This window comes from Falco punctatus (assembly GCF_963210335.1).
Source record: "Falco punctatus genome assembly, chromosome: Z".
Classification (NCBI taxonomy): Eukaryota; Metazoa; Chordata; class Aves; order Falconiformes; family Falconidae; genus Falco; species Falco punctatus.
In genome coordinates, this window is record NC_137586.1 from 6,580,567 (window position 1) to 6,603,028 (window position 22,462).

At 36.2% G+C, this 22,462-nt stretch overlaps 1 protein-coding gene across 4 annotated transcripts in view; it reads right to left on the bottom strand.

Moving 5' to 3' along the window:
* The window catches only part of PIK3C3 (phosphatidylinositol 3-kinase catalytic subunit type 3), an 82,234-nt gene that overhangs the window by 49,173 nt on the left and 10,599 nt on the right, over positions 1-22,462 (bottom strand). For 3 of the 4 annotated variants that reach the window (XR_013924702.1, XM_080370919.1, XM_080370917.1), the window contains exons 5-16: positions 20,566-20,652; positions 18,376-18,471; positions 11,926-11,997; positions 11,410-11,499; positions 10,733-10,837; positions 10,323-10,415; positions 9,493-9,678; positions 8,021-8,175; positions 6,683-6,770; positions 5,389-5,456; positions 2,226-2,331; positions 1,280-1,396 (exon numbers count right to left, since the gene is read on the bottom strand). Coding sequence is in view for 3 of the 4 variants with exons in the window: in XM_080370919.1 (XP_080227045.1) it covers positions 1,280-1,396; positions 2,226-2,331; positions 5,389-5,456; positions 6,683-6,770; positions 8,021-8,175; positions 9,493-9,678; positions 10,323-10,415; positions 10,733-10,837; positions 11,410-11,499; positions 11,926-11,997; positions 18,376-18,471; positions 20,566-20,652 (1,263 nt within the window). In the remaining variant the exon portion in view is untranslated. The remainder of the gene's footprint in view (positions 1-1,279; positions 1,397-2,225; positions 2,332-5,388; positions 5,457-6,682; positions 6,771-8,020; positions 8,176-9,492; positions 9,679-10,322; positions 10,416-10,732; positions 10,838-11,409; positions 11,500-11,925; positions 11,998-18,375; positions 18,472-20,565; positions 20,653-22,462) is intronic. The other variant, XM_080370918.1, reaches the window with a different exon arrangement.

Here is a 22,462-nt window from a genome sequence, read left to right on the forward strand (position 1 = left end):
GCACAAGTAGCAGAATTACGTTTTCCATACTAGTATCAAATGTTAGCTCTGTTTCAGAAACTTGATTCAAGTCTTTTATCTCTGATCCTTTATAATCCCTGAACTGAAGGAAATCCCCTACCACCAATGAACCAAATTGCCAACAGCTTGCACAGGTCTGATTTCAGGGCTTCCTCTACATTCCTACATCTGTAGTTACCAGAAACACAATACCAGTCAATTTTCTAGTACTTTACACTTGATATCCTACATAATAAATGTTGAACACATAAAAGTCTCTCGTCTTTTCTCCTACTGAATGTAAGAGGCATAAACTCACAGCAAGGTAGCCCACTACTGCTAGTAATAGTTCTAGCAGTCAATTGCTGATAGCTAGATTTTAATCCCAAAATGAAAGCCATGCATTCCTTAGTTTTACAGAAATATCATGGCAGGTATAAAAATATGTATGTCACAACGCTAACAATGTGTTGTGCAAGCAGGAAATATACTCTTCTGAATTGAAAAACCCTCCTCCTCTTTTAGTGATTGTACCTTTTTACTGATATATAGAACATTCACAAAATTTCATAAAAATTATGCAACACTGAAGCTTCATTTTCCTGCGCAAATACACACACGCACCCCCCGATTTAAAGAAAGAAGGTGACAAAAGTCATTACATTGAAAAATCCATGTTTGAAAATACTGATGTGTGTCAGAGGAAAATACATGAACAGAAATCCCCTTTGGCGTTCTTGCTTTCTCCGCATACCCATCTGTCAAGTTCACCTAAAATATCCTAAGGACAAAGCTTTTTAAAATGCACCCATGATGGAAATAATTTTCCTGAACATGCAACAGAAGGCAAAGTTCTGCTAAACACATACCTTATAAAAGAACAGTTTTGTTGTGCTTGCAAAAAATAAGATGTTGCTGCTAGCCAAACTTCATTATCTACCCTGGCTTAATTCTCACACCATAATGACCTCTGCTACCTTTCTATGTCGCCCACAACTTAGTCACTGTTACATCATCAACTATTCTCATATCTTCTTTTTGTTAAAATACTGCAAGATTTTTCTCAATGGTCTCTTCTGTTTACCATCTACAACCTTTCAGAACACCTTGAAACTTTGACCCATCTAAACTTTTCCAAAGTTTGTTTAGACTTGGCTAAAATTATTACAGAACAGATAGACATCTGTTGTAAGTCTCAGTGCTAAGAACTTTTAGTGGAAAACTAACATTCCTATTGTCAAATTCTAGCCAGAGATAAGTTTCCCAATCCTTTAGTTACCTTTTTCTTACGGTTCCCACTTTCACGCTGCACTGCTTTCATTACGTGAACCAGCCGATCTACAAATGTCTGCTGGGCTGCCAACAATGAACGCATAACTCTGACAGACTTATCACCCTAAATGAATTAAAAGAAACAGAATTAGTTCTTTGTTCTGTAATTATTTTACCTAGAAATTATTCCTTTATGCTTAGACCTTTGGGCTTCTAAGAGGTAAGTGAATAATGATCAATTTCCTGTCAATTTGAAAGGTATTTTCTGTAAAATGCTATCAGAATCACTGTAGCTGGCAATCAATTATCTGACCTACCAGTACACTTCAATTTGCATCAACAATTTCAGTGAGGAACAGTCATGCATGACAAACCTATTCACACAGCCAAAATAAGTTAGTAAGGATAAGCACAAGAAATATTCTTATTAAGCATAAGAGTCATATTTGAATAACATACCTAAAATCAGAATTAATACAGTGTGAGATACACGAAAATCAGGAAAGACTGTACATCTGCTATAAGTTAGAGCTTGCAATACACGTTTTCTGGTGTTTTTTTTTTTTACTGCTGCTCTAGCACCCTCTGCTGCCGATAAACAGAACCGCACTTTTTGTGAATCCAGAAGATCGGTCTCGTCTCAATTTTTACCGTAAGGACAAGTACTTCCAATAAAGAAATAGTAAATAAAAAAGACTCCGTACACAAGGCAGATAATTTTAGTTCCAGCATGTTACAACCAGGAACAAGCAATAAAACAAGAGAAAAGTTCTCAATGCTTGTTTTCTTTTTCAGTAATTTCTCTGGTTTACTACAAACTCAAATTCAAGCAGTAGAAGCTTTCAAATTTCAATACATAGGACAGAAAAAGCTGTCATCTTCCTATGCACCTGTGCCTTTTTAAAGAATTACTATCCCAAACCACTATGTATTTCCTTGCATACAGACATTACCTTCAGCAAAGCCTGACTAAATCTTCTCATCACATTTAAGTACATTTCGTGAGTCTTTGGGTCCCTCTGCTGAGTGTCTTGGTCTTCACACTCCACTATTACATACCTGCAGAATAAAAACAACCCAAGTTATGCTGTATCCCGGTGCTACACAGTTTGAGTGAGATACATCAGCCCTGTATTAAAGGCCTGGAACTAAAAGTCCCTCTTTGAATAGATCTGTATCTCAACCAACAGGTGAACTCTCAATGCAGTCACCAATTCCCACCTGGATCAGGAGAGCCTATCAAAGTTTCTGAGGTCTTTCACTTACAGTGAAGTGGCATCCTTCAAACAGGCCAAGTCAGAAGTCCAGATCACAAGAACAAACTCCAACCCAGCAGTACACATGGGAGGAGCAGGCATTCCACTGTGCTACCACCTTCTACATAATGCAGTGGCTGCGAACTTGCTATACAAGAATACTTGTAAAAACAAGAAGAATCTCTTCCCACCTGCTTCCTGTTTTACCATTAGCGATGGTGGAAGAGACAATATTGGTCCTGAAGTAGCTCTGCAAAGTCTACATCCCAAAATAATTTTTCATTTCTAAAATTATGATTTGGGCATGATATTTAAACAGTACAATTTGGGACAGTTATACTGAAAATTTATTTTGATATGATAAGCAGTTGTTTGGAATGCTTTTGTGCTTATTTCTACTCACAGTCAAATAAAAAGCAGCTATCCACAGAGGGCTGTCTTTCTGTTGATCAATATATCTCCTATTACTACCCAGAAAAAAACAAATAAACCCACTATATAAAAAAAAAAAAAGTAAGAAATTAGCAAGTCAAGTTGATTCTCAAACACTGTATTTAGATTCAAAAGTGACTACATATTCAAACACACAGACTTGGACTTTATGCTGACAGCTAGAATTACCCCTTCTCTTCTGTAGAATCTCTTCACAACTAAATGATTATGGGACAAGACTAGAGGTCTATCATTTGCAGCTGATCAAATTTGACTAGTCTTATTTATAAATAAATTTAAGTTATAAATATATATAAATAGTCTTGTTTATAAGTAACATACTATAAATAAGGCACATGTAACATGCCATGACACTTATATCAATGATTCTATAACTAAAGATTACTTCTAGGACTTTGTTAATATATTGTTCTACACTGTTCCCTCACTAAAATGACAAAATTAGATTGCAGTTATGTGTGTATAAAAATAAGTCCATATTTACAAAATTTGCGCACCAAAACTTCAAGGAAAACAGGAAGTAATGAATGGAAACATGCCATTTTCATCTTCATTTGTTAAAAGGTTTCTCTGAGCTATCTTGCAACAAAGGAGTAAGAGTAATGCCTCATACTTGGGATACGTGTCTCATACATCCAAAGAGACAGAAAAAGCAGCAGCACTGACTTCTGTAGCCACTGTTACAGTATAAGGATAGGAGAGCTTTACAGTGACATGGGACTGAGCAGAAGGTTTGATTTTCAAGGGTTATTGGACTTTTTCCATTGATTATTTTAGGTGCATGCTGTGTCCGGATAGTTGAAACAAGCAATCGATCAGCAGTCAAGAGGATTTATGGGTACGTCAGCTCAAACAGTGGCTGCAACATTTGTATTTTGTCACTAAGAAATTGAGATGTCTGTAAAGAAAAAGAATAAATTGACTGGGGGTTTTCATTTGGTGGGGTTTTTGTTTGTTATTTTTGGTTGCTTTGTCTGTGGTGTTTTTTAAGTCATAAGACAAAAACTTCTGGATGTTTGAACTTTCTATAGACTGAATGCCTGAGATGTTGCCGAAATAGAAGTGCACAGTTTCTATCAATGTGATAGAAATAAGCTAACCTACTAACACTTGTCTTAATAGAGAATATTTGATTAGGTCAAGAATTTGGCTTCTACCCATATCGATTCAGCCCACAATTACTTTATTAATTTAAATTTAATAGTACTTTTTCCTGAAGCCAAACATTATCGTTGACTACTGTGACGGAAGTTATGTACACTCATGAGCTGTAGTTCTCATGCACTTTAAACATCTTAAATTCAAGCTACTGAAAAAGCAATGAAATAAACTTTGAGACATTTACAAATAGAATCATTCTCAGGATAGGTTTAAGATTCTTTTAAGAATTTTATAGGAACAGTTTGGCAGATTTACATCACATAGAACGTTCCATTCCAAATTCATGACTTATCAGTGGTTAATATTCATAGCATATTAACATAGGATCATGTTTACTAGTTATTTTAAATGAGATGCATCTACAAAGGATGCAAATAAGAACTGACTTAAGTTTAGCCACATAAAAGGCACCTAATCTCTCCATTTTAGAATATGTGTATACGTAAGTAAACAGCTGTATGTGTTGTGTATATGCATATATATGTACATTAATATATACACATAAACACACTTTCACAAAGTACAGCTCTATTCATCTCAGCTTTCTTCAAATGAAATAATTCCTATATGCAACTGCTTACTCAGAAGGCATGCAGATGACTAATTTAGACATCTAATTTAATTTTTAAACCACTTAACTAAGTAATCTTACCTCTCCACTATCTAGATAAATTAAGAGTTCACACACAACTGAAGTTCCCCCTAATAAAGCACACATCTGCAATGATGTGTGTTTGTGATCATAAGATAACCAGAAACGGAATCAGGAAAAATAATTAGGTTAGCACAAAAAAATTAGTGCTTTATGAACTTTCATAAAGTACACTATTGATTAATAAAGTGCTTAAATATTCTAGCCAACACTGTCAAAAATTATAAACACAAACCAAACAGAAAAGCAGAGCAGAAGATGAACTTTATCTCCTCCCCACCACCATAAACAATTTGAATGGCAACCTATAAATTATAATTGGCCTTTTTTTTTTTTTTTTTTGTAACACTGTACTGAATGCCCTACAAATCTACTTCCTTTCTCTAATGGTAAAACACTAAAAACCAGCACCCTCCTTTTACTAATTATTCTGTTCAAGCACATACTGTTTTAAATCTACTACTCCATTCTGTAAGAAAACTAAATTCTGAAGTTCTAAAGACAGGTCATCTTTTGCTGTGCATCCTTCTGGGCATTATAGCTTTGATTTCAATTACACATTGATACAGTATGAATAAACAGTTTATAACATACCAATACAAGTAGTTTGCCAACATGGAATTTTTGCATGCTCGTGATATCAAGAAAGTGCAAAGATCTTGCTGGAAGGGATTTAAGAAGAACAAAATTAAATTATAAAGGAGTCTATAAACAGTTGAGAGACACACGAATTTAAGGAAACAGCCCACATAAATGCAAGAAATTTTGAGAGATATATTCTCCTCTAAAATGTGACTCAAATCCAACCTAATATTTAATCATAATAGTTTTCATATTTCTCCAAATCCAGCAACAACACTACATATAAAAAAAGGCATGCTATTACAGTATTACATTTACCAACATGTCAAAAGTACATGATGTTTTCCAACAACAGACCTTTAATATAGTTTATATTTACAGTATCTTACACTCTCCTCCTATGCAATTTTCTCCCGCTGCGAGTCAACCCTGAAAGGGATTTGCTACCCTGTTTTGCATCCAGAAGATCTGAACCTCTTTAAATTCTACATTAAAAAAAAAAAAAAAATCTGTAGAAGATACACACCATGTAGCTGCTTTTTCAAGGTTTAGGATTTTCCCTAACAAGAAATCTGTGTACCTTCACCAACATGCTCAAGTTGAGGCTTATTTTCTATGCAGTACTGAGACTCAAAAAGGAAGATTAATAACAGGGAATTGATCTTCAGCACAAAGAACAATTAACTGCACAACAGATTAAAATCCGATTCCCTCAAACTGTCTACACCTTCTATCTTTCCTTGCCTGCAGTCCCATTCTTATTACTACTCTTCTACTTGTGGTATAAATTGAACATAATCCTTGGCAGATGCAAACCAACATAGCATTTCACTTAGGTTCAAAGAAGATGACACCAACACCAAAGAATGGCTACAGGAAGAACAGTCTGCAGAGACTAAAACATTTGGGTAACTGTTTTCCATCAAAAAACCTGCTTTAAAATACCTCAAACACATGCAACTCTCAATATCTAATGACTATGTGGATAGCCTTTGCAGTGGTTTTCTCCTTTAAAGGAGAGTACTGTAATTTTATGAACAATTCAATGCCCAGTCACCCAGTTTTGGAGAGTCTGACCGTCTACATAAATTATCTGCAAAAATCTGTAAAAAATCTGAAAAAAATCTGTAAACAAAAATGCAGATAAGCTATTGTTATTTTCTTAATGTTTAGTTTACATTTATATTCTTCATTCAGCAAGATACAGTACAAAGATTTAAAATAGTCACAAACAAAAACTAAAACCAGTACCAGGTCACTAAAAAAAAAAATGTATGAAAAACAGAAGGTAAAGCCTTTGACTTACATCAAGGTTTTCATTGTCTGCAAGCTCCTTTGTCTTAGAAGTAAGAGGCAGTGAGGAAACAGGTGGAATAGGACTCATGATCTGGGAACTACATAAAGGAAAACATGTAACTGGCATGATTCAAAGCTCTTGCTTGAGGGGAAGGGGGCATGCATGAAAATAGCAATGCATTTCATTTCTACAACATAATAAATTCAGAAAACTAGAAGTATCTTTGAAGATAGTATCTCAATTCTGTTTCAGAACAAACTGCATGAACAGCAATTTTGACAGCTGTAGTTCCTAAAAATGGCAAAAATCTGTGCCTTGATAGCCACATAGTTTATGGGTGTGAAGGACATTCGCTTACACCAAACTCAGCATTTTGTTTCATCTTCCACAAAAAACAAGCAGACATAGATGGGAACTTAGCAAATATGCGTTTTCAGGATAAGCTTTTTTAAGTGTTATTAAGATGAATTTGCTACTACACAACACCTGCAAGCACTCATCTCTGTAATGCAATTACACATAACAGTAGACAAACCCAATGCTTGCAAGAAGAAATTATCAGACAGTAAATTTACCTGAAAGGAAGTAATCAGACAGCTCTACTAATGTCTAAGTGTTGCTGCAGCCTCAAATACACCATACATGCCAGGACACCCACTCTACAGCTTACTAGCAAGATCAATAGAAGCAATACACTTGTAATACTAAAATAAACCCTAATGATACAAGTGATTAAACACTGAAGCTTAAAACTAAAAATCCTGGAAATGTGTATTGAATATTCACAGGAGACTTCAGTTAACCAGGTTTGTTTACACTTTGCTCAATACTGTATTAATTAGATACTTCAGTCTTTCTTTTGGATTCCTGCAAGAATAAAAATTGTGCTCCGTCAGCTCTTTTACATGCACAGAACTCTCTCTACACCTTCTTTTGCAGGAGCAGGAAGAAATCTATTTCCATTTCAGACTGACTGGACTTTTAGATCCATATTATTTGATGAATTTGGAAGTGGAGCCTCATACAATTTCAGTGAAGACATCCTAACTTTTGCAAGGACAGAAAGAAGCAATGCCAGTGTTTTTCCTGTGTTCTCCAAAAGTTGTCTTCCTTTCATGCAGTAAGGTCAAGGCCACAACTTCAAGATTAAGAATGTTTGCTCTAACTATCTGTAGTCAGGAAATAGATTCCATGAAACCTCAAGGGTTAATTTTTTAATTTTATGTCACCACTTGGGATTATAAAATAGGATGCTGCATATGCAATGGTTACTAAAAAGGAGAAAGAATTTGAGAGCTTAAAATGTTACATGTTTCTGCCTTTCTACTGGAAATCTAAGCTTCTTACCTATCTATTTCAGCACCATTAGTTCCAGATGTTGTCATGCTTTCTGACATCGAACCTTGACAGTCCCTCTTGCTAGGTTCCAGTCCATTCTTTATGTCATCAAAGTTTTCATATTTGAGTGCCTGGACTAACTGTAGCAGATACATCAGCAAATCCTCAGGAAGGAAAAAAAAAGCAAACAAAATAAACAAAGCAAAAACCAACACAAAATCAGTTGAGGGGGTCAGTTAAAGCTGGCTAGGACCATATGAAAACCATGTTTTGAAAATTCTAATTGATAGAAAAACTTAGGGTTTAGTGACCTACAATACAGTGACCTAGAGACCAGGAATTGGGGTCTCTCTAGCAAGCAATATACAGTAGAAAAATTCATGTAGGATGGATTTTGACTCCCAAAAAATACTGAATTACTACACTACTACTTTTTTGTTACTCAAAGGTAGTAAGTGCTAATTAAGTAAAAATTCAAATGCGATTATGAAAGTTCTCTTTAGTTAAGCTGCCCTACTTGCTTCCAGTGTCCACAACATAAACCCTTAAGTTTGTCGCTCCAAGAAGAAAATTCAAGCATAAAATCTAGACCATGGTACCAGTAATTCATATTCTCATCTCTCTTATGAAGTTTTGGGGATTTTTTAATACCTTGTGTAGCTGGGGATCCTTGAAACCCACATCTCATCTATTTTAGATCGAAGAATAGAATTTTATTCACTTGCTGTTTGTAATGAAGTTATTCCCTCGACTATTCATTTTGTTCTGTTTAGTTCCCTTCAAATGTTTTATAAAAGGTACATTTTTAAAGTCAAAGTAGTATGACCTTGTCTATTGAGGTAGGCTTGCAAAACTTTGATATATTTTTATGCTCCCTATTTTAAACTCTATTGATTGCCAAGGATTCAAGAGTTACGGAAATGCATTCAAAGTTGGGGTTTTTTTTTACTGTCAAAAGAAAATAAATAATTAAAATTTAACAGATTAGCATCTAATAAGTGGGTTCCACTCATAAATCACAGCTCATCATATTCTCATCAGTATACAATTAGAAACACCTTATTTCCACCGATGCTTTTCTACTCACTTTCTTTAGTATGATGATATACTGCTTCAATTTACCAGGCGGATTTGCTGAAAATCTTTTAGAAGACTATTTAAGTTCAGAGCACTTTTATGGAGGTTACCATTCCAAATTTATCACTGGTTTCTGGGAAGAATATAGGGTTGGTTTACTTTGTCAAAACCAGCTATCACTGGCTGGTCACACTAAAGCAATTATCAATGAGGGCCATTTAATAACATGAAGACTTTGCTCCATAAAGAACTTCTAGTACATAGCATCATAGTGATAATTTTTTATTCCATCAGTGTTACTCACTTAAATGTCTTAAAAAATAGCAAACATTTCAAAAGTACTCAATGAGACTAAAAATTGTGACACCAGCTAACTTCACATGTACCCACAGACCAATGAATACCTCATCATCAGCCTGCTGAAGCCTGGCGACGGCATAGCACCGAACTGTTGGGTTGGTGAAGTGAGACGACAGAAGTTCTAGAGAGTCTTCCACATCCATGGGCTTCCATTTGCCCAATAGCTCCAGTGCTTGCTTTGCCTCTTGTGGTAGGTCCCAGTTGACACATTTTAAGAATTTTGTCAAGGCCTAAACAGAAAGAGATTGGACAATTCATCAGTGAAAATCCAAGCTGAAAGAATTATTTCAGACATTAAGTGTTTCACTTTACTTAGAACTAGATTCAGACTATACATACATAAACACAGACCTGGGAGGCCTTATTGATTTAAGTGGCAATACAATACTGGATTGTTTTAACATGTCCCAGAAAACCTGCAGCGAAGTTGTCTTCTAAGTAAAATGTAAAGCCAGCGGTTACTGCTCTACCACAATTACCACTACATAAAAAATGCCTGTTGCTGGGGAATTATTTACTCAATTTACTTGGGCTTTTGGTGTGGTGCTACTTATCCTGGTAATGCTATCCCTCGTCTAAAACGGGTGAAGAAGCTTCTCTCATTTTTCTTTGCTGAAGACAACATTGGCAATACTGGTATTTTAAGCTGACAGCCAGTATTTGTAGAAAGACTCCTGTAGTAACAGCCAGTTCACATGATTTAAGAGGAAAAAACAGTCACTAATTTTTAGAACAGTAACATAAGTTTAAAATAATCTTGACTAGCTTCTAAGACACTGAAGCTCTGTATCTCTGTACAGACAGGATGTTGTAGAACAAGCGCCCGATGAAGCACCTCTTGCAAAAATAAGTCCACTCAAATCATTCAACTTACCTTCTCCTGATTAGTAAGGTAATATCTGAATTTCCAGACTAGATCTTGTTCCTCGTACGTTAGCTGCTTTGTTGGTGGGTAACTCACTATGATCTATTAGATACATAGTCAGAAAGTGAGTTGAAAAGCATGAACAGGCATAATCAACATGTTAACAGACTACACTGTGACAAAGCACAACACTAACAGCACACAAAATTAGCTAGGGGGAAAAAAAATATCTTTCCAACTGTGCAAAGTTCTCATGCTATCATGGAGATGCATAACAATGGTTATGTGGTTGATTACAACATTTCTTCATTAGTAACTTTCTATAAACTGAAACGAACTGTATTTTCCTTAAATTTTCACCATATATTAAGACAACCTACCTAATAAAATTTAATTTAGCCTTCATATGACTGACTTACATTAAGCTGATCTCGCGTAGCTGCATTAGGCTTCAGATCATGGTCAGAAGGTCCACTCCTTAAACTTCGAGCAAGCTTGTGATGTTTGCTTTCTACTAAGTTCTCCTAAATGCAGAGGGCAAGTTAGCACTTAGAAATGCTCAAACTCCAAAGAAAATTACTACTGAAATGAAACCATCTAGCAAAGACTTATCAGTATCTTGAAAAATGCATGGTAATTAAAATCACGTCTAAAACTACGGTGTCTTCTGGATTGGTTTTTTTGTGGTTATTTTAGAAAAATCTTCAATAATATGAGGAGGGTTGTTCGGAATTTTGAGGTTTTGGTTTGGTTTCTTACTTCACAAAATTTACAAACCCTGCTTTGCCTTTTGGTGAATTGCTGCAAAATGTAAGCGTTTCAGTCAACACATCCATGATTTCTCAGTACTTACGTGCTAGCCACTTTATAAACATTACTTAAGATTATGTTTGCAGTATAAAGCTTTGTATGCAAGAAAAACATCTCAAAAAGTTTTCCCAGTCTTAATATTATGTTAGCAACAGTAGGAGCCACAATAGGAGCCACAGTGTCAACAAGATTTCAGCAGCCAAGGCAGTTTTCAGCAGTCAGACTTGCTCTTGCAGTGTTAGATTACACAGTGCTCAAACAGTGTCGCCAGTAGAAGCCCACTTACATTAAGGTTCCCAAAGCTGCCAATACCAGTCCCACTGAATTGGCATCCACAATAATGGAAATCTTTTCTAGAACTGTACTTAGGCACTGTCTACATGGAAAACAACATACAAGAGAGTGTAGGGAGAAAATATTTTAACAAAGTGACCAAGAGTTACTGCACCATCCTCTAAATCTCTCTTTTTCAACTCCCTCTTACCTTTATTCCCACCCTCTGACCTCTTTTGCCAACAGTTCCCCCTCCTGGCTTCCCTACATCTCAGAAGCAAGCACATTAGATATGGAAAGGAAGAGATGAATGTAAACATGAAATCAATTCTTCTATTTTAATCTAGCAACTTCAGAAAAACAACTTTAAAATTCAAACCCACTGACATTTCTCAAGTGGTCAAATACATCTTTCCACTGGAATTTTAAAATACTGAAGACAGCAATATAGGCAAGCTTTCATCTGCATTTAGGGAAACTTCAACAAAAAACACTATAATACAAATTGCATTACATGGAGCATGCTTACCATAGACATCTGGGGATCTGGAATCTTAACAATTTCAGAACTTGTTAAAATTGGAGAGGACTCATCACCGTCCTGAATGACAAAAAGTTAAAAGTCTATTAAACATCTAAAGTTTTAGGAAAAAAAATAACATGTCATATTAACGCATTGTGAATTATGCAACTACACCTTGCTCACTTTTTAAGTTATAAACGGGAAAACAGAAAATAAGAAATGGGTTCTTTGTCTTGTTAGTTTTTGCCAGATGACAAACAAGGTGGGAAGACAAATGAAAGTTCATCTGAGGAGATGCAGCTTGGCAACTCACTACCATGCTGGCACACAGGTGTGTGGAGAAATTTGCCTTAATTATTACATGCATCCTCTGGCAGCACAAAGAGAAACCAAATTAGTGCCCGTATTTCCACTGGAAATAAACCACTTCCTAGAAATAACAGCCATGATGCAGAAAATATCTCCTAATAGTTTAAGAGAGATTAATTTATGAAGATATACATGTGTCTGTATACAGGTTCCACATGGAATGTGACAGTCTCTTCTAAAAGTTTGTGCTGTCATGCTCCAGAGCAGTATGACAGGAGCCTGCTAATTTTCCTTAGGGGAGTCTAACCCGCTGCTGCATACATAAGGGAAAGGAGAAGCTAAAAGCCTGTTTGAACCAGGCACAAAGAAAAAAATACAAAGCCTGTCACAACAGGCCAAGAACAGCAACACTGTTTCCATCTTCCAGTCATACCCAGCAGTTCAGGTTTTGTCTGGTTGGGTTTTTTACCTTAGAAGTGTAATTAAACATTAATTGACATTATATACAGAAGAACATTTCATTTAAAAGACAGTATAAAACAGTAAAACAGAAAAACCACGACAACAGCAGCATAATATGTGCTATGCCATATTTATACTTAGTTCGTTCTCATTTATTCTGGAGTAAATTACAGCTCAGAAAAAAAGCCTTTTTGACGTATCAACAGATTCCTCAATAACATAAGTTTTGAAATAACTTGTTGGGGTTTTGCTTCTGCCCTCACCCTCTTTTTTTTTCCCCTCCTATTTTTCCAACCAAATATGCCTATTGGGATGGTTTTGCTTTGAAAGTTATCTCCAAAAATCATAAAAGACTGAGGGGCTTGTATCAAAAGGAGTAACAAAATTATTCATCACCAACAAGACACAGGAGTGAACATTGCCATTACCCTTGCAGAAGAAACTTTTTTTTTTTCCTAGCTACATAAATTTAGTGTTGCTGACTACAGTAAAAGGTTTCTTCTTATTAAAATCCACATTCAGGAAGACACTTCCACTGCATTTCTTGGTGTCCTATGCCTTTCTGAAGTAACAATTATACAGTCAAAATAATGACAATAACTACACACACATCACTCCAAGTTAAAGGAAATCTACCTACAATCTGGCTGTGGCTGATGATCCCAGAACGTGAGGAGGATTGCTTTTCCCATTAGTCTTTAAGTATGCATGCAAACACCGATAAGGAGAAAGAGGACATTTGCTTACAGTTTCCCTGTTTTAAAAGCATACTGCCTCAATACTGAACTTAGCTTTAATCCAATAGTACTCCCAAAGTATTTCAATTATAATAAAATACTAATGTATCACTGTAAAAGTAGCCTGAACTAAGTTGAAGCCATAGTTACAGATCAGCATTCATTGTACTAAAACCTTTGCCACCTCAGACAGAACCTTCAGATCACATTATACTAGTTTTACAAAGTTAAACTGCATTAAAAAAATAAATATGTGTGTGTAATCCTTCTGAAAATAAAACACATCTGATGACAAGAGATGCCAGACCAATTTCTATCTACTAATTGGTTATCGTCCTAATGAAAAACATAATAACGCTGCAATTTGATTTAACCTCTATAAAACAACAAATTACCAATACCCCAGTGACAAACAAGTTTCCACTGTTTAGACCCTTCGCATAACAACACTGTAGGAAAAAACTTGACACAGGAGTAGATTCATTAGCAACCAATAAATGTTCCAATGTCTACCAAACTGTTTCTAACATCTATATCCCTATATACAATTTCTCAGTGAAAAGATTCAGATAAAATAGCTGTAAAAGAGGAGTCTGATAAATCTTTTAGGCTGCTAAACATGGGACACCTACCCCACGATCAAAAGCCTATGACATCTATTACCAACTCAGAACTTACAAGGATCAGAATGACAAAAGTACAGCTGCCAAAAATTTGCTTACTTACAAAACTAAAAAAATGCAGTCTTCCAGTGCCTCATGTCAAAATGTTTATAATACCCTCTAAACCAAAGACTGGGGAATTTTTACAAAACTAGTGACAGAAGAATGACTTCTGAACTCATCGCTGCCATCTTCTTTTTAACCTTTCAAATGAAATATTATAATGACTGTTCTTTAAACTCCTCAAACATAGATTATGCTGACAAGCCAAGCTCAAAAGCTCTAGTTACTCAGCTTAAGAACAAGGAAAACTTCCCTCCATTTTATTACATTCTAGAACAAAGCTGCAAGCTTGAAGCAAAACTTGCTATGAAACCAAATTTTGCCAAGCATTGGTGGGACAAGTTACAGTATCAAGGATTAACAACATTTTCAGAACAGTTTAATGAAATCCTCAAGAAAGGACAATGCCATTAGTTTACCTGTGAAAGATGTCAATTGTTTAACTTGCCCTCAGATTAGATTAACACGCAGCTCTAATTCTCCTCATACCTGGAAAGCATCACATGGATCACTGTAACCATGGCCACACACACTTACTACACCACAACTGAGGGTCAATACTAAATTAGCATTAGAATTTGGTCAGGTGGGTGCTTTTGAAGTGTCCTGATCATCTTCATCCAGTGAGCTTTAGTTCACATCTGGGAACTTTTAGCAATACCTAGTAACTTCCCACTGTCAACAGTCATTCAAGCTCATGGGACTTGATTAAATCTAGTCCCAAGCATAAAATACAGTGCAGACACTGGGCCTTCAGCAACCCCTTCACTCTGTAAATCTGCTCCTCTTGGCTGCGCAACTTGCTAGCAGAGCCAGAACCTGAGATAACCAGCTATTTTGCCACTGGGAAACAAAAGCAGCATCAATACTACAAAGTATTAACTTGCTTAATACTACTACCTTACAGAGCTTTAGAGGTATTTTACTACATTAAGGTTAGTATGTATGTAGAGTCCGTTTTAAAAAGTCTATAAAATTTGAAGACTATTCTGAATCAGCAAGGTTGTTCTGACTCTCCTGAAAATCTGTTTCACAACATCAATAAAGAAGGAGGTTCTATTTATCTTATTCTTTACTCAAAACATCATTTCAAGTAATGCCAATGGGATCCAACTTCTCCCACACAAGAAAACCCCACCAAAACCAGACCTCCAATGCTACAGACACTATTTTTTCTTTCTTTTAAGCCATGAAAAAGGCTCTGACAATCAGACTTTCTTAAAAAAAATAAATAAACTAGATGGAGCAGTGCAATCAGTTTATTCATTTTAACAACGGTTCCACTTGAAATCTGCACAAGAAAACATTAATGATAAATGCTGGTGTTATTTTCACTTGGAAAATCACACTGAATTTTTGCCTAAATGTAGAACCAGAAGCAATGCTCTCGTTAATAGCAGACCGCTATCCTTCACATCTTGAATGCTGTATTAAAATTAAGTTCACAGAGAACACGGAAAAAGCCACTGCCACTTCATTGTAATTGAACGCTGAGTGAAAGAATCTCAAATTCTATCTGCCACTGTTTAACAGGCTAGTTCTTCGTAAACACTTGAAAACAAATTTATCAAGAAAACTGTGACAAGTAATCTCCACTTCGACTATCGGTCACAGGCAGGTGACAACAGAACCTGCTTTCATTAGACTCAATGTACTGGATTGGTGATGCCAGATATGTATACTGTACGCTGTAATTGGAAGCATGACAAAACTGAGAAGATAGGCATTAATTTAAGTAGTTTCCTACTGCTGCCAGACAAGGGTCAAGAACTTCTTGAAAAGCTACTTTGTAACAACAAATCCCTCAAACAGCAGTTAAGTATAGCTTTAATATGTACTATTACACATTCAATTACTTCATTTCCACAAGAGCAACCAATTCACAGTTATTTTGTTCCATGCACTTTTAACATGCTTCAGAAACATCTGTTAAAAGAGAGATGCATGCTTGAAGTCTGGACCTTCTTTCCCACACCTTGCCCATCTGAAAAAACATAATGATGACAAAAAAGTATTATGTGTGAATCAGGAATAATTCATCTATAATGGGAGGTTTCTGGAGGTAAGCTAAGGGAAAGAAATCATTTTTAGGAATGTCACATTCAGCTATAAAAATTAAAACAATCATCAGGACACAAAGCCACACAGTAGTCATGTTCATCAGTTTGAACCTGTGAAAACTACAGGTCATTCTAATGTAAAAATGGTTAGTAAAATGTTTCAGTATTTTGATCATATTCCATTATGCTCCCCAGAAAAATATTTCCTTTATTTCCACTAAAGTAAGTAACTTTATTTTGTTTCACGGAGGAATCTGACACATTATAGGTTTCATTCGGTTTTGTAACACAAGGGAGTTTTGTAATCAGAAGGTCCTCTGCAATAGGTGGTTCTAAGAATAAGTGTATACAAGTGCTATGAAACTAGCCCTTCTAAAGGCAAAAAGACTTGGAAGGGTGGGGAGAGTCCCGTTGTCAACTCCAGTCAGCTAAAAGAAATGCTAAAAAACTAACCTACACATCTGCCTAAGGCACAGTTTCGTCAAAATTACCAAAATCCACCACAAACCTAAAAAATAGGAAAAAACCTCCACAAAAGACAAACCACCAACCTCCCCCACAACACCCTCGCCCCCCCAAAAAAGAAAAAGCAAACAAAAACCACAAAAACAAATAAGAAAGTAAAAAAAATCGACAACAAAACTTCATCCCCCTAAACACACCCCACATTTGCCTCAGGCTGTGGGAGGAGACACTAAGTCCCAAGTAGATCTGCTGCTTCCTCCAGAAGCATTACAAAGGCAGCTACCACTACATGAGATACCTGGACAGCGCATGGACATCCCCATGTACTATTTATATACCTTGTCTGCAAGACACAGCTCTTACAAGGGCTTAAAAAAATTCTCAAACAGCCACTCATTTTTGTTATGACCACAGCAATTTGAAAAACAACCGTAACTTCTCATGCAGTGGCATCTCTGTTAAATTCTAAGACTACTGTTTGTAATAGTTCCAGATACTCAGTAACACCTTAATTCAAAAGGGCTAGAATAATAGCATTTAAGCAGTTTTTCTAAAGATTCATAAGCTTTAACTTGCAATAGGATCATACAGTTGAGGTAGATTCTGATCTGTGTCTCCTCAGAGTACTTTTGGTGGAATCCTGCTTTTTGCAATTTATTACTGTATTTTTCACTACCTTCTTCAAGAATCTTAGATTAGATCCCAGATCTTCTGTCCAGATCAACTGGTAATGTTGTCACATACACAGAAATGTTTGTAATCCATTTTATTAACAATCTGCATTCTGAATCACAGATTTTTTTTAATTCTCAGAATAGATGCTGCTTACAGTTAGCGCCTCTGATCTCAACAGGGCTCCAGTCTCTCTACCTTCTTTCTCTTTCCCATAAATCTGCATTATTCAGTAACTTTCTGACTTCCTATGAATCTAAACAGGTTGAAAATTTTAAAAGGCAATCAGTAACAATGCTTTTTAAAAAAAAAAAACCACAACAGATTATACATATACTGCTTTTCCTATTTTAATGGGTCTTTCCACACTACACACTTTCTATATTATCTTATTATCTAAGTACTGATAATGCCTGGCAATGCCACACTGATGTCTTAAGCTCCCTATTAATCCTTCGTTTCATTAAATTTGAACTCATAAAAAACCACTAAAGGCACTGATTTGGAGACCTGTTTTGTAAACAGGAAGAAAAGATGCAAGACATTTAATCCAGAGGTCTTACTTAATTGACTTCCAAAGCATTTGCAGCATGAAAAACTAAACTTTTGTATTTGTTCATTTTAGAGAAAATGTTTACCAGCAGAGCTCCTGGGCAAAGTTTTAATAACTTACCTTTTCTGAAGTTACCAATAAATAATGGTACATTTCTTCCTGATACAAGACGTAATTTTACATACAGCTACTCTGAAAGTACTGCTGGATGACTGAAGAAACCATAAATCAAAAAGTTTTTAATCACTCACACTTACTAAATTCTGTAATCTTGAACTGTATTACATGAATGATTGACTTCTGCAATCCTGTTGCATCTACAGTATTTGATTTTTATGTACATAAACAGTTGCCACTGACAGCTGTCTACCGCTATCCTGCGGCAGAATATTTCACCTCAGCAGAAAAACCCATCCATTTTAGGTGCATAAGCTGATTTTTAAAGAAGACCATAAAGCCTGCTAGGCACATACCTTTTCGTAGTAAACTATTCCATATTCTTTATCATCACACTTGACGCAACGGAATTCAATCATCAGGTACATAAAATTAGAACTTCGTTTTTCCCTCTGAGGAGAGATCCACCACAGATGTGTATCATATATTAAAGTGCATCAATTTTCAGCATTCTCAATACAACAATTACCCTACTTCCTTTATGCTGTAACTGATTAATTATCAGTTGTTGTATCAATTATTCAGTTAATCATTTCATAGTACTACTCGAGACCATATAACCTTCTTCCTGACATTCTTACTTCCTCACATTCCCACTGAATGATAAACATCCACACGTAACAGATAAAATTATTTTTATCAATGGCTTGTGATGGTGGGCTAAAGGTCTGAATAAAGGCAATGAAGAATAACCAGATGACAGCTGGGATTTTTGTTTTTAATCATTACACACAATTATGCATGTCACTGAAAAAACAGAAGACAAAAAAAAAGAACAACTTTTTTTGATAAAACCATGAAAGAGACAAATTACACTTGGACTAAACGATTAAATTTGCAGCTCATTCACTTTCAGATGAAGATTTGCTTATGTATGCGTTTTTTAAATGCTTTACCTTGAAAAAAGTGCTTAGAATTTTAAAGTCTAGGTGGGAAACAAGAAGTTATACATAACCTCCACCAGGAACACACATTTAATAAAAAAAATAAGCATCCCCATTAATAATGAGCAACTCAAGTTTGTTTCATGTGTTAATAATGGATTGACTTCCCAGCACAGGCAGAGTTGCTCTGCATTTAAGGCACAGCTCTGGCAAACAGTAATTTTTAGATTTGCACATTTTTACAAAAACTAAGAGAAGGAGACAAAAAAACCTGGATAGGCTGAACTCTAAAAAAATACTCATAATTCATTTAAGTTCAAAAATAATCAGATTCCCAGAGGTGTAGTTGTAAGTAAGACAACAATATTCTCAGCACACAAAGCAGAAAACTACATAAGAGCTGTAGTGCAAGATACAGTAAGTTAACAGTTGGGGGTGATTTTTCTCAATGAGGGTTAACATTCTCATTCAGGTATTTAACTACCGGATTTTATTTTTTTTAACTATTCATTCAAATCTTGTAAGTGTTTCTCCTCAGCACCCAAAAATCAAAACCAATAAAGCTGAACAGGTCTAAAACCAAGGAACAGACTATATGTCCAAGAAGCTTCACATCAGAATCTAAATCCTAGAGTTAAGCTCATCATACCTAACAGCACTTGTTCCAAGCTATTCCAAGTTGTTAAATTCCGTTTTCTGTGTTCAAGTTCACTTGAAGTTGAAAACATGTAAGATAGCTGTCTGTTCTAGTGGATAAACCACTGGATATGAGCATGCAATGTGTGCTCGAAGCCCAGAAAGCCAACCATATCCTGGGATGCATCAAAAGAAGCGTGACCAGCAGGGCGAGGGAGGGGATTCTCCTCCTCTGCTCTCATGAGACCCCACCTGCAGTACTGCATTCAGCTCTGAGGCCCCCAATGTAAGAAGGACATGGATCTGTTGAAGCAAGTTCAGAGGAGGCCAGGAAAATGATCAGAGGCTGGAGCACCTCTCCTATGAAGTCAGGCTGAGAGAGCTGGGGTTGTTGAGCCTGGAGAAGAGAAGGCTCCAGAGAGACCATGTAGCACCTTCCAGTGCCTTAAAAGGGGGCTTATCGTAAAGATGGGAACAGACTTCTTAGTAGGGCCTGTAGCAATAGGGCAAGGGGGAATGGTTTTAAACTGAAAGATGGTAGATTTAGACTAGATATAACAGTTGTACTCATTTACTCTCATTGAGTGCTGAAAATCTGAAACGGGTTGCCCAGAGAGGTGGTAGAAGACGCACCCTTGGAAATATTCAAGGTCAGGCTGGATGGGGCTCCAAGCAACCCGATCTAGTTGAAGATGGCCATGCTCACTGCAGGGGGATTGGACTAAGTGAGCTTTAAAGATCCCTTCTAACCCAAACCATACTACAATTCTCATTATTGCCAAAGTAAATTCAACTTTGGAAGTTTAAAGAATTATTTTTCCTTTTCCTTTTATCATGTACACTGGTGGTACAAGAAAAATTGGAGAAATACTTAAGAGTTAGTCTCCTAAGAAAGCAAAGGTTCCATATTAGCAAGATTCAGGAAAAAAAAAAAAAGAATAAAAAGTCTGATGTATGATGACTTACCTCATTGATCATTTCTATTTCTCTAAAGGTCAGTCTGTCCAGCCAGTCCACTTTCACCATGTGACCTTGTCGATGAGACTTTGTGAGCTGCATGAAAAAACATGACAACATTCACAGTGCTCAGAACAAGAAAAAGATTATAAAAATTTAACACAGACACTAACATGAAAGGGGGGGGGGGGGGAAGGGGGGGGCAGAGAATAAAAGAACTGGAAAAAATACTTGTACAGTACACGCACAGTAGATCCTTGTAAACAGATAAGCCATGCCATAAAAATATAATCCTACTACTTAAAATACCAGTAACAGCAAAGACCAAAACCACATCCAAAGCACATCACCTTTGCCTTTTCAAGACATTAAAAACAGGAACCTATTTTTTTTAAGCAAAGTCACACAGTGAAGATATTTCCTTTTTTGCGTTACTAAGTTTCATAAAAATTTACCAAGTCAAACAAAAAGATATTTCAAAAACTATCCAAATTGAGTAATTCTGCCCTTGTTCACCTTACCTAAACAAGTTTTCAGACTGGACTTAAACATTGCAAAATGTCAGCTGCATACTTACAACAAGTCACAGAGAGCTTGTTCTCCCTCTCCTCTTAGTCATCTGAAAAGTAGCTCAAGTTTTACTCCTACCTCCACATATTGGTCTAGTAACAGCAAGGAAAGAGTTGTTTAAAGGACTGCCTATCAGTAGAAGAGAGGAAAAGAAGATACGAGCTATACTACTTGTAGTTTCAGATGCACTGACACACAACAGTTTATGAAAAATTCAGCAGAAGACCACACAAATAGGAGTTGGAATAATCTTATTCAGCTCCTAAGAAATCACAAGTGCTCCACACAAAAAGATATCAGTAAGTCCTGCAATACACAAGAGACGCAAAGGGACTAGAAAACATTCTTTCATATTTCAAAGAAATCAGTTACCTGTCTAGAAAATAGGTAGTGAAGACATCCTCAAAATTATTCCTATTAAGAAAAGGGTTACAACTAATACTTCATCAGCTTTGTTCTGTGGGCAACCTGCCCACCCATAAGCATTTAAATCTGAACATGCCATACAGTCACAACAACTGCCATTTCTTGCCCAGTTGACAGCTAGAGGACAGGCAATATACAAAGAGACCTAGGAAAGTGTATGAATGGAAGGTATTGTATGCAGGAGAACACAACAGCCTACTCCTCCCATATAGAACTGGAAAAGAGGTTTATACAAAAAAAAAAAAAAAGAAAAAAAAACCCCACAGAAGACTTAAGGGAGTTGTCTAGGTAGCACAGTTTGTCAGATCACTGTGAAGCAAAAAAGGTCAAGAGTTCGCACCATCACCAGTAGTACTGTTTCATTATCCTCAGTCAAATTCCTAGTAAATGGATATCTTAGCAGTACAAGGCTAAATACAAACCCCATCACGATGTACTCTGAGAAAAGCGTGAACTTCATGTCCAGGTACAGATCCTGACTCATATGGAGAACACACACATGACAAACTCACACGAAGTTGAGCTTCAGAAATTATGCAGAATCAAATAGCTTTTTACATCTTAGAAGCAATACTGACAAAACAAGCAAATAATTGTCTAGTCTCCAAAAGACTGTAAACAGCCATTAAAATCATTAGTGAAATGAAATTTCAGTGTTCTGCAGTCTCCCCCTATCAGTGTTCTTGTATCAGTGGAATTATCTATCAAAGATCAGCTGGTAAACGTTTATCCTTGTATTTTAAAACTGATCAACTGCCCCTTCATATCCAACAACAGATCATCTTGCTTGCTCACTTTCCACAAAAGTTGCTGTTTAAGACAAGTTCATTGCTCTGTGGTTTGGGTGGGTGTTTTTTTCCTCCTTATTCACCTCCCTAGAGGTTAGTTTGGTGTTATGGTCTAACAAGAC